The 13,936-nt window shown below is 37.2% G+C and overlaps 1 protein-coding gene across 5 annotated transcripts in view; it reads left to right on the top strand.

The window, feature by feature from the left end:
- LOC117159345 (uncharacterized) overlaps window positions 1–13,936 on the top strand; it is a 57,127-nt gene that overhangs the window by 4,496 nt on the left and 38,695 nt on the right. Inside the window, exon 1 of one of the 5 annotated variants that reach the window (XM_076624264.1) lies at window positions 7,630–7,724. The exons of the other annotated variants lie outside the window; for them this stretch is intronic. Coding sequence (XP_076480379.1) covers window positions 7,645–7,724 — 80 coding nt within the window. The 5' untranslated portion in view covers window positions 7,630–7,644. Of the gene's footprint in view, window positions 1–7,629; window positions 7,725–13,936 lie in introns of those variants that run through there. 5 annotated transcript variants of the gene reach the window in all.

Below are 13,936 nucleotides of genomic sequence, written 5' to 3'. Positions count from 1 at the left end.
ATCTTTGGCCGTTATGACTCGCGTATGCACCGATATTTTTCGCTGTATTACGTCTAAAATTCGTTGAACATTCCTTTGGACTTTTGACAAACTTGATTCGAAGATAACTCGACACGTAGATTGGTTATTTCCATAATTGGTCCAAGTTATTATGATTCTCGAGATACGTGTATTATACCTGTATGCCTGCGCACTGTACGTATGTGTGTGCGAAAGATTGTATATCTCTTTGGAATCGAGAAAAATTTGGTTCCAGGGTAGTTTAGGCTATTTTCAGAACTAAATAAAGAGATTCGAACTGTTACGTAAGTTTTAATAATCGTATTCGCATATAATTTATGAAACGGTGAACGGCACCATCTAATATAATAAATAAACGACGGACCCTTACAAATTTCGTAACTGATCGAATAGTTCAACGAACATTATCTAACGCAGTAAGAATGCAAACTTAATTTGATACACATATCAATAACGTGGTAAGATAATTCCGAAAGAATCTGTAAAACTCGAATAAAAAGATTTAATAAAAAGTAGGTCAAATGTTTCAACAGAAAATGTTACAGATACTTTCATTAATCATTTTGTTAAAATCGCGACACCATTCTGAAAGTTCACGAGATTATCATTGTGTACCGGGAAAAAAAAAGAAGTTAAAGAAAACGCGAACTTGTTACGCATTATACTAAATATGGCAATAGAGATTATATTTTTTTTATTGATTTTCAAAGCTGTGAATAACGAGTGGGAAGAAATCGTTGGAAAGTTTATCAGCGGCTCTTTTTTTTTACATTAATTATCTCTATACGCAAAATTGAGCCTCAACTTTTTTAATACCCTGTAGACACGCGCGTGGCCGTGTTTGTAAACGAAGATGTTCGTATATATGCGTATGCGTACGACGAACTTCGGTATGCAGGGCTTGCTTTTATTTACTCTCTCTTGTTCTGACCAGTCTGACGAGTGTCGTTCACATTCTCCTTTTTCCCCTCGAGCACACGGTAAATTATATTTCGGTGATTTCTCAAGATACGGGGGATGACAAAAATCGAGGCTCCATTGCGAAGAGCGAAGAGCACACGAAAACTCGTGTTCGCGATATTTCCATTCAGAATATCGAGAAGGATATTCCGAATAAAAGAATATTGTGGCCAAAGTTTCGTCTCGCCTTACTCTTTATTCTTTTCTTCGCTGAAACTTCGATTTTTATGAAAATTAAAACCTAACGATCGTTTTACAGAACAAAATTCTAGTTTCACGATAATTTAGTTCCGAAAAGAAAAATATCGTCAGCACAAAATTTTTATGAAACACCAATAGTTGCGAGTTATTTTGAAATTTTAAGTATTTCGAACGGTTCATAAAGATGGTACTCGTCGGTTTCTTAATTTTTGACGAATTTATGGCCAGTACACGTGTACGTAGGTGCTTGGTACGAGGTGTCATTTTCTGCATATTATCGTAGTCTTAATGTCCATAAATAGTGGTATTCACCCGTTAAAGTATACACGGTGTTTGAAACGGTACAGTCTATGCAACAAGTATAATTTATCTCCGAATACTTAGCCTACAACGTGAAAGCCCACGTAATCAGTTAATCGCTGGCTAATTGCGCATTTGTGGCATGAATAATCCAAGATAAGCTTCGTCGAACGTTTTATTTTGCGCAGCACTTACGATACTCGTTTTTTGAACACTGAAATAGTTCTATCGTGTCGTATTATTACACAACTAATTGGACTAACTGTTACTTATTCTCGAGTTTCACGATTACCTTTACGATTATTAGTAAACTAAACAGCGAATTTTCTATAGTGAAATATTAGAAAGAAGAAAAAAAGAGCTTTAAAATGCGAATATAGTATTTTATACTATAAATATAATAATGTTCATTACGTCGCTACAGCGGCGCCAATGGACTGCACAATATTAAAACATTCACAAGACCCACAAGACCATTCTTAATACAATCATTAACTTGCATAAAAGCCACGCCTAAAGCGAGCTATCGATCAATCAAGCCATTAAAACTAACCAACTGTGTAATTACAGATCGTAGAAAGTACCATTTTAATTTACCAGATTCCTCCTTGCTAAGAATCTTTTGTAACGACCAGCAGCAAAAATAAAAAAGGGACGATAGACGAGATAACACGATATGGAGCAACAAGAGAGACACGAACATTTGAATTTCTCGAGCAATAATAAAGAGGCATAAAGACACAGAAACATCGATAGAAACACAAGACAAGAAGCTAAATCGGAACTCAATTATAGTTATACAGGGTGGTTGGTAACTGGCGGTACAAGCGGAAAGGGGGTGATTCTACGCGAAAAAAGAAGTCGAAAATATAGAATAAAAATTTAAAACTTTAAAAATTTAAAAATTTAAAAATTTAAAAATTTAAAAATTTAAAAATTTTAAAATTTAAAAATTTAAAAATTTAAAAAATTTTAAAAATAACGTCAATTGAGACAACGATCTACAGTGAGATCCGTTATAACGAGACACGATAAAGTGCACGCGTACCGAGCGAAAATTCAAAGTCGATTTTCTCGAAAACAAAGCCTCAAACGAAAAATTTGTATTCTATATTTTCGACTTCTTTACCACCAGTTACCAAGCAGCCTGTATAGTTTCTTGCAATAGCGACATTCCTCCATTACGTTCGTTTTCGTAACAATGTTACGTGCCATTAATTCAACGTGGGGAATTCTCGCGTCTGCCACGGCGCGTGGTTCGCGGTTGCGACGTATCCAGACGCGTTTCAGACGCGTTTTCTGCCTTTAATAATTCGGAACAGATCGATATCGCGCGTCAACGTGTATATGCCATGTGCCCGCCTTAATGAGCGTTCATTGTTCCACAACGTGTAAGTGTGACCTAGATGAAGAAGTAATTTCTTAACGAATGTGAACCGTTGGCGTGCACGAGCGGCCGCGACAATAGTCCCGCGATACCGCGTGAGAAGAACGACTCCAGGAGGAGACCGGGTCGACACGGAGGCGCTCGATTTCGACCCGATACCGCGAATAAACGATGCGAAAATATTATACGTGTATCGGGCCACGAACCTCGACATTTTTCAATTATTCAAACCGAACCGTGGAACGAGTTTTTTTCGTGGTACGCGATTAATTATTCGAATGGAATAGCTTGAAAGGGGAAATCTTTCTTTTCGTTGATAGAAGTTGCACGTCTCATCGGGATGAGTTATTATTTGATTATTATTTTATACGAATAATTATTATCTGCTCATAAGTAATTATTATTCTGTCGCTTCGGTTCTTGTCTTATTGCTATTATGATGTGTTCCTGTCACTTTCTGAGAGTATAATATAACGACGAAGAAGAGGGACAGTAGAAGAGAGTTGTTTCTTTGTCTTGGCATTTCTCTAATGGCTTGATGCAAGATGTAGGTAGTTTCGAATTTTCATGAGCAATAAATTTTAGTAATTTACGTTTAATTTATAGCCATTAACTACAAACTCGTCTCCGAGAGAAATCTACTAAAAAGCTTTAAAACCTTAGAAAAATAGTTATGTTAGACTAACCTTATAACATAATAATTTTATAAGTAAATGACTGCAAAAATACTGATGTTGTAGTAGCATATTCGGTAGGATATCCGAATCATTTTATCTGGTATTTATATTGTGAAAGGGTTAAACGTTTGATTTACGTTCAGAAAGTGGTCAAGTGTATATAGTGGGGAAAGCGACCTTGACTGGCCAACTGACTTCGACCGGGCTTTAAATGATTCAAAGTCCTCGTATGCGAGACCAAAGCTATTTGTATTCTTCGTAAATTAGGCACAGTGATATCAAATAAGCGGGAACGTTACGTAAACAACTAGTTTAAGCACCGAAATAAATCAAACGCAATCTTCAGGAAATGTTTATTAGCAGCATTAAGATTGCATTATTTTCGAATATCGTTTCACAAACCAAATCATTTTAGAAATTTCGTTGAAGAATTTTCTATGAACGTGTGCGATATTTGACTAACATATACATGGAGATAAAAGCAACACGAGAACGATTCAACGATGGTACAAAATTTGCAAGGTAGAAGAGGAAAATAATATTACAAAACTGAAAATCTCGTTGCTGGAAATTTAGCGCAGTGCAAATTCACAGATTCGAACGCGGTATATATGTGGGAGTATGTTATATCATAAAACGGAAGAGCAACATCTGGTACCGTTAATAACCACGATAATATGCATACGATCGAAGCTGAAAACCGATCTGCGTTCGGTATATCTGAAATCCCGTATGAAATGATACAAAACAGAAAAATGATACACGAATTCTCTGAATAATAAATGTATCATGAAAATTTGAATTTGACTGATCAATACATTAAATCTGGCTCTATTGTCGATCAAATTAAATCAGATTAAGGAAGAAGATTTCTAATAAAAATCATCACTTCGTCGTGAATAATCAGAGTACTCGTATGGTGTTTTTATACCAGATGAAATTTAGTAACTTGTGTTTAGTAACTGGTTTTCGGAAGCACATTAACATCTGGTAAATGTTGAAAACGCTATTAAAAAAGTCTGTTCCAGCTACATAACTTTGTAATGCATAAATTATTTGAAAAAGAAACCGTGACGACTCGAAGAATTTTTAAATTCTGAAATCAATATTTCTCACGAATGAATACGGTGTCTCGAAGAGACTACGTGGTTAACATTTTATTTAAAAAACATTTCACGTACACCGATCAGATATTTCCCACGCAGGTCTCTTACAAACTTTCCCTTCCGCAATCTGTCTCAATCTAAAAATAATCATTGAATCGAAAAGCTTATTTACCCAAACGTTACTTCACGGTTTCACGAAACCGTGAGTTTAATGGCATAAAATAAATAGCAAACTAGTCTCCAGTTTGCTCTTTTTCGATCAGATAACTGTGTGAATGTGTCAATCAGATGTATTACATTTTTCCACCCACAACAAGCGGCCACGATTTCATTCGCATTATGTAACACCGGTGTGGGTATCGTAAATGAATATTACGATGCGCTAACTGGTAATCAGGAACGTGGAATCTGGCAATTAACGCGAGGAATGCACCGACACGAATCTCATGGATACTTTCGAGCGTATTTTTCCTCATTTTCCAAAATTTTCCCGATAGACGCGAAGAAAGGCTACAAGAATCTTGCCATTGGAGAAGTCCTCGTCACGAGAATTAAGAGTAGCAATTTTTTGAGACACCACTTCACCCTATAGAATACGTTACATTCTGATTGCTATTAAAAATAAAACATATAGAAAAAGGGAATTTTCTTCGATAGATCGAACGTGAGCTGCTCACGAGCCATTACTCGGATCCATTTCCCTGACCGTGCATCATACACGCTCCATTTTGCCTGAAAACGAATGTACGGGCTCATGGACGAGATCGAACGTCCGATTAGAGAGCACGAAACACAGGCTGGCGTTTACGAATGCGCTTGATGTGACCGGACACCTGCCACGAATCATAATGTATTTGCACGAGTTCGTTGAAATTTTGTCGAGCGTTGAGAAAACAGTTATACAACTTCTCCACTTCCTCGACGTAATATAGGAAACGTTTAGAAGAATGACGAAGCAGTCGGTCACGTGAATTCCAACGAATCTAAGCCGGCTCCGGAGGAAACCGATTTTGCATGGTTTGCTGCAAGACCTTCTCATATTCTGAGATACAATAAACGTAAGAAATATTCGCACGTCATTGCATTTATCATGGCATTTATATACACATACATTAATAAATTCAGCATAGATACATTGAACTAAGTTTTTCCACTTAGTAGTACTTTCATGCGAATAGAAAGGTTTGAACTATGTGAATGAAATATAGAATTTGATAGAAAAATGATTCATTAGAAAATAAAAGTATGCACTTTTTGTAGCCATTGTACAGTGTATTTTTTCTATGAAAAGGTAAATTACAATCGTGGGTTTTGAAATATGAGTAACGGGTGGAATTGTCTTTCTGATAAATCATGAAAGAGGAATTAGTCATGAAAGGAGGTAATTGAAGGATGGAGGAGGTGGAGGACAAGCATGGATCTATCGTAATTATCTGTGAAATGTCACTGCCTACGATTTTCAATTGCAAGCAATTTTCTATCAGAAAAAGAAGAATATTTGAATATATCAAGCCTACGTCTACACACAATCGTTATACAGCAATTAGCAATCGAAGCACATTCGTCAGCCAATTCGTCATCATCCATTCAATCTTTGAAACACTCGAACCAAGCATCTCCCAGTCCTTAAACCAACTTTTAAATCAGCCAGTCCTTAAATTATATAAATCAAGCATCGCCCAGTTCTTAAATCATCCAGTCCTTAAGTTAGCTAAACCAAACACTGCATAATTCTTCAATCCCCAGGTACAAAATCAAGCAATCCTTAAATCACGCAATCCTCGAAGCGCTCAATCTTCGCAAAATCATCCAATGATGCCACTCACGACGCCAAATTATCCAATCCATAGATCACAAGATCCAAGCGTTCTTAATCTGTAAATTACCCGACCTTGGAAGCAACCTACCCTTGTAACATCTCCAATATCTAGGTTACCCAATCCAAACTTCGCGTAATCTTTACGTTATCCGATCCAAGAACTTCGCGCAATCCTCGAAAATACCAAGACGAAGGAAACGTGAAAAAATCGGAAGGTATGAAACGATCTAGAATTATGAGACAGGTGTGTCCACGTGTTGGCTGTGCAGGCACGTGAGGTCAGCAGCGGTTCGTGAATTCATGGCAGGACCGGATGTACGCGCACGGTTACCGATTAGTGATGCGTGGCTCGGTGTACGGTTCAACAGCATCGACCAACGTCGGCCAACACAAGCGACATCGCGACCTCGAGAGTGGAACAAGGATGGAGGAAAGACGTGGCGCATCGGGAAGAACAGAACGGAGAACAAACTGGACATTGGGATGCACAGTCCGGGCCATGACACGGGCGTCCTTAATGGCAAAACGTCGTTACACAATGGCCGACGTATCAAACCATATTAAACAATAGCTTCGGTCAGCGTGTAGGGGGACCGGAAGCAGAGGAGGAACCGTAGACCGGGGGAGCCTCGAACAACGGCTCCCTCATTGTTGAGATGCTTCGTGTCGCGGATAGTCAGTCAGCCGGTGTATTTTGCTTCTTTTGCCGGTATTAGAACGCTTCTCTTCAAATTCATTTTCTGAATAAACGAAAAAGAAGGGGGACGTGCCCTATTCCGAAGATCATTCGATGAAGATTTGTTAAAGCATCGCGCGCGCGTTTTTTTTGGTTTTGTTGGTTACAGTGTTCGTAGAGTAGAAAACAGGCGCGATTAATTAAACAAGGACATTGGACAGTTTTAATTTGACCTTGTTATATAACGTTGACGATCTACGTTTATAAAAAGTCTTTATGATACACGTTTATTCTTTGGAAACTGTCCGGATTTGAACGCGAACGGTGTTCCTTGCAAAGGATCCTTTGTCGCTTTAGTTTTACTTGTGATTCGCTGAAAGAAGCTTTCAGCAATATCTGCGACAAATTGAGTAACAGTAACTCTCGTCCGTGATTCGGTTCGTGTGTTTCGAATGAACGTGCGACGCTAAAAAGAGAAAGAATACTCAAAGTGCTTGATGAAACCGAGCGAGGCGAAGCGGTTGATCAAAATTTTCCTGCTACGGACGATCCTTTGCCGGAGAAAGCGAGAGAAACGGTAAGGACGAAACTCGTGTGTCTGCTCGACAGAAGCGTGGACGACGCGCGGCGTTTTTAATCGCGCGTTCTCTCTACGGACGTACTTTCTATCGATCGCAAGAAGATCGAGGTTAACGGTTTTGTACGATACCACGGAGAACTTCTGAACGAATAGACATCTCACGCTGAGCTTCGCGTTTACCAGGATTCGTAATTTCATCGTTTCATCGAGTCGCTGTCGATCGCAGCGTGAGATAGATTGTATGTGTTTGTCTACGGTGTTTATTTGAGATTGGAAATGTATGTATCGTTCGTTTGTTCCGATTAATGGCGATTAAAGGAGGAAACGGACCAGCCTATTGGATATAAGTGAGACACGCAACTTATTGGTATGAGACGTTCGATTTATTTATCGCGATTAATTATGTCTAGAGCGGGAAATTCGTATTTAACTTACTTTGAGATTTTCGTGGTCTGGTATCATATAATTATCAAGATTGAGACTTTAGCTTGTGTTTTTTCTTGGAATGATTCGAAACTCGAGGTATTGGATAAGTCATATTACATAGGCTGTTACAATTGTAACCACTAGATATTTTCTGTGGATAAAGAAAAACAAAGATGTCATAAAATATACGATGAAACTTCACTTTCCTTCAATTTCTAAGTGAATAGATATAGAATATCGTAATTAATAACGATGTATTGTATTTATAACAAAGTTTAATTTGTACTCGAGCTTTAGTCTCAAATCTTTAGACTGAAAATTGCCAAGTAAAAATTACATGGGCTACTTGTGTATTCTGTTACGCAACGTAGTATTACAGTAAACAGGTAAACTCATTTAAATACTAACAAAACAAATTATATGAGAAGAAATTAAATAGCAACCATAAGATCATCAGGCTATCATTCTCAGAGTTTTATATAGAGCTTCCTCAAGTGCCATGATTTTTCATTAATTACACCAAGCTTTCAGTTTTCTAAAATTAAAGACTTTACTACTCGTCCCAAATTTTGTCCGAACACTTCAATTATGAACGTAATTCTCTTTGATCGTCCATTAGCGTCTGTAGGTAAAAGCAGTGGCGAATTCAAACGATCTTAAACGAATTAACCAGTACGGAGAGGCTTCAAAGTGAAATTAAAGATACAAGTCCAGTTGCATTATCGAACATTTCCTCGTATGCTGTCAACGTTTCATAAGCCCACGTGCTGCTGTAACTCAGTTACATAACGGTCATGTAATTTCTTCTGTCTTATATTCTTACCATTGCGTAATGTACACGTCCGTCCTTAAAATTCATCAATTGTTAGCATCAGAAGCAGCAGGGAAAAGATTAAGGGGGTGTCCTGGATTAGAATGTTCTAAAACAGCGTCTTTTTGTGACTTTTTTTAGAAGGGAAAGAAAGAAATGAAGTTATTGAATTTTGAGGTATGGTTTTATATATATTTAACGAATACAAAAAAATTTTTTTAAAGTAAAAACGAAATTATAACAGATTTCGAAGCCTATTTCATGGGCTGCAGTTTTCAATCGGCGGGAAAGATCCACCTCGCAATTCTTGGCCGAAACAAAGAACCAAAAAAGGATTAAATTATTATATATTTTTCTTCTTGATGAACTAAAAAAAGGCAGAAAATAGTACGAAATTAAAAATTTTGGCGGCTTTAAAGAAAAAATGTGTTTTATAAAAAGAAAAAATAAACTTTAAGGTGCTACAACAATTATTTAAATAAACTTTTCAACGAACTTTTTTAGTTCATCGAGAAGAAAAATATGTAATAATTTAATCCTTTTTTGATTTTTTGTTTCGGTCAAGAATGACGAAGTGGATCTTTCCCGCCGATTGAAAACTGCAGCCCATGAAATAGGCTTGGAAATCTGTTATAATTTCGTTTTTACTTTAAAAAGAATCTTTTTGTATTCGTTAAATATATATAAAACCATATCTCAAAATTCAATAACTTCATTTTTTCCTTCCCCTTCTAAAAAAAAATCACGAAAAGGCGCTGTTTTAGAACATTCTAATTCAGGACACCCCCTTAATCAATCGGAATTTTATATTTTAGACTCAAAATTGCGATACACGTGTAAGGTGGAAATTGGTTAACATGACCTTGAAAGAATTATAACAATGTAGAAAATTACCATAATTTATAGAATAATTGTATGCTCACAGTTTTTTAACTCAACCCCTATCGAAGAATAGTTTCTTTGTTTTTAAGCCTCGTCTTTAAGAAAATCGATTTTGAAAAATTTGTCAAGTATCAGGCGAATTCTTGATTAAACATAATCAAATACTATTTACACAAGAGTTTGATCGCTTTGTAGTCTAACGAGTTTCAAACGAAACAATAGTTTTTAAAAGTTTTAATACTTTCATAGTGGTCCTTCGGCTCTGCTTAAGTTTCCGTGCCTTGATATCTGAAACGGGAGTGTACACCGCCTTTGCCGTGACGTTCCCTTTAAAATGGACAAATATCGATCCGCGATAACCTTTGATACTGTTTGAAAATCCATTAGCAAGAAAAACATTGGATGTAAAAGTTCAAATTACGCAGCCGTAAATCATTGGATTTTTCACGTGGGCGTTTCGCTCGTGCAATTAAGATGCTAACGATCGAACCGTTCACCGGCGATTTATTGGCCCACTTACTGCGCGACGCCGATTCCATGAAACTCGCGCGAGACACTTCGATCAACTTCCCATGGATTTATCACCCAGCCGATCCCTTTGAGCGGACATTTTCTTTGCTCGACGAGAACAGCGGCTATAGGACGAAGCTTCGTCGTGTGATTCATGACCGAGGTTGGGAAACGTGTCGCATCGAAAAAAATTCTTAAGAGGAGATGCCGTTGAGAATAAAGTTCTTTGAATGTTACTTCTGGCTTTCAATATCATACGCGAAGAATAAAGAAAAAATTCTGAGGCAAAAGCAAACATATTCGCGGCGCTGACGCGTTACAGAAAAATTTAGAAGTGAAAAATTTGTAATTTAAAATTCTTAACAGATGGAACGTAACGTTCTGTGATTTTTTGCACCTCATGCGGAACGAAAAAAAATTACAAACGCAGTCTTTGTTACAATGTTTTTTTTTTTTTTTTTCAAAAAATTACATCCGATAAAGTTAAATACCAAGTAGATGGAAATGAGGTTAAAGAAAGTACGATAGTTCGGATATCGATTAATGGCTAAGCTTTTCAGCCCACTAGAATATACAATGCGAATGTTAACACGGAATCGCGAGGAATCCGAGTGGAAACGAGAAGCGAAACAGATCGATTTCCGTAAAAATGGAAGACGGAAACCAACTACGCGAACTATTATTTATTACCGAGGTTCAAGGTTTAATTGGATCGTTCTGGCGAACATAAATCACGCCATCGTCGTGTTATTTTCAAAACAATTTTAACAGTTCCTGTATTTTACCTCGAGACGAGATTGAAAATATTCGTGCCATTTTATTAAATAGATTTATCGCAAAATAACGAAGTGTGCGAAAAACAACGAAATTGTTTGACAAACAAATATAAATCTTGCTCTTACGCAAATGAAAGAAGAATGTCGTTTTCCAGTTTACAATTTTACTGTCATATCGTTCCTGTAATTTTCTTTAAATTTCTGTATTTTACTTCGAGGTGGAATTGAAAGTATTCGAGCGATCTTATCAAGCAGATATATTACGAAATAACAAAGTGTGGTTACGTGGCAAACGTAACGGAATTATTTAAAAAACAAACATAAATTTCACTATTATAGTAACTGATTGACAAGACAATGTTATTTGCTAGCTTATAATTTTAATTCGGTATGTTAGCGAGTAGCACGTGTCGTAAGATATTCTCCTTGATAGTAAGCATCGTTTCGCAATAACTGGGAATAGAAATACCTTTCACACAATTTCATCGCGTAATCATACAAGTATTAACGACACGTGGGCATGAAAAATACTAATCACACGTGAAGGCCTTCGGCGAAACCTACATAGTGTCGTAATTTCTGATCTTACCAAAATCCTACGCGATTTGATATAACCGATGCTATTTGGTATTTTGAAAATCTCTTGTAATTTAAAAAACAACAATTTCTCCGTAAATTCCGGAAGACATAGAAAGTACGAGCTTCGTAACAGTCGGTTTTTTACTGGAGAAGATTGTGGCTTGATTATGCTGCATTAGGTCATTCATGATTTGGATACGTTTCAGTGCGTAGCGTCAGACATTAGTAGAACGAGATACTGTGAATCCAATAATAACATTAATATATGGTATACGGTAGAATTTCATTTATCCAAACTTTACTTATTACAACGAAATATACCTTCAAATATGCCCATTCATTTTTACAAGTTTTTCTATCGAACAACAACTCTATCGAAATTCTATTTCTTAAAATAATTAAGACGTCGATATGAAAATTTGTCGATGTGTCAAAAATGCTCGGAATGTTAAATGTTATTTAACAATCTTAATTATTCTCAATTATTATCAATCCAAGCAATTTAAAAATGTTATTTGATATATTCAATTTCACATAGAACGCAGATTGGCGTGCGCTGTCGTTAAAGTGTTATATTAGCTGAGCTCCTATCAATGTAATCCACTTATGTGAACAAAAAATTGCAGATAGTGAGTACTAAATGAACTATTTCTCCTTCAACCAGTTCGAATGCATCTGCTATCTTTTCCTCGTTGTAGTCAGGTGTAATACTGATTTATATGTAGTATTATTGAAACGCGAACATTAAGAGCACAAGACGAGAGAACATAGGAAGAATATACGTAAGATATGCTAGAACAAACGAAATTGATTTTCAAACCACGTACGTTGTAGCATCTGTTCAACATTGAAACGTACATATTTAAGAGTAATTCGTCCCAGGCCCACACTGAAAAGCAAGGTTATCGCCAGTGCAAGGATTTAAACAGCAGAAAAACGTAATATAAACTAAAAAACAAGTGGTAAAAATTATATGAAATGTATTATTTAGTAGAAATCATAAAATGATGAGATAATCATGTTTGGCAACATCTTTCCCTTGACTGTGAAATCTGGTACTTGTTCCATCCATTCGCATAATTCGAAAATGTTTGCTTTTTACCATAATAACGAAGGCGAAGTGGCCGATATTTCATCATGTTCATTGTAGCATTTTTGTACGTTATAGCACTCTGTTTTTCGTCATAAAAATTGCTCGTTATAGGATTCGTTCTTTGTAGCATGTCTTACCGTATTATACTACTTGAGGGAGCAGAATTTTAATAACGTCGGAATAATCCTTCGCTCAAAAGGATTTATTAAACCAGCTACTCTCTCTTTCGATCCACGGCCTACATAAAATACCGTTTCTTTTATAATCGTAAACCCGTGTTCTAGATTACCAAGCGTGAAATCTCGCCTCGTACCAAGCATTGTACACATAACGAGAACAATTCTCTTTTCTGTTAACAAACATCTTGCCAACCTTCAAACCGATCATTTGCAAAAAAAAAAAGCTCGTCTTTATTCGAACGAAATAATCGAATCGATGATTTGCATACATAATGTAAGTATACTGTTACGAAATATCACGATCTAGAGCTATCTGGCGAACCCGTGAAAGGTTGTATGTACCACGTAACAACAATCGCTGTGTGGCACTTTCGAAATTACGTCATGCACCAGGCCACACCAAGGGGGATTCTCGATTTCGACCTATAACAGCGTTCGAACCAGCGACGATTTCGTCAATTGACGTCGAAGGTTCGGCCGAGTCGGCTGCTGTTCTTCTTCTTTTTTCTCTTTTTGCCGCCACTAGTTCTCGAAACACAGAGTCGAAATCCAGTGAAAGTTCAGGTTAATTGATGGATAGGGGTGCTCAACCTCTGCTCAAGCCAAAGGGAAAGATCTTGAACTAGACAGATCTCCTACCATACCGTGTAGCTCGTGTGCATAACACCGAGTTTCCCCGACCAGCCAAGCTACTGTCACTTTCAAACCGGCACTCCGGCACAAAGGAACGAGCTGATCGGCACCGTTCGCCAACGGTGTCCACGAAAATGGTCCGTGAACTCAGTTGAATGGAAGATCCAGCTGCAAGAGAGATCGCTTTCGGTTGATTCCTTTGACTGGTGGCGAGGAGGGAAGCTGAGTCGATTGTTTTCCCGCTGGTGAATTGTTTGGAAGACTCAGTGTGATCTTTTACCTAGATCACTGACTTGCGAAGAACGTTGCTTCAACAGGAT

This window comes from Bombus vancouverensis, chromosome 14 (genome assembly GCF_051014615.1).
Source record: "Bombus vancouverensis nearcticus chromosome 14, iyBomVanc1_principal, whole genome shotgun sequence".
In the NCBI taxonomy this organism is placed as follows: domain Eukaryota; kingdom Metazoa; phylum Arthropoda; class Insecta; order Hymenoptera; family Apidae; genus Bombus; species Bombus vancouverensis.
This window is presented reverse-complemented; position numbering and strand designations above follow the sequence as displayed.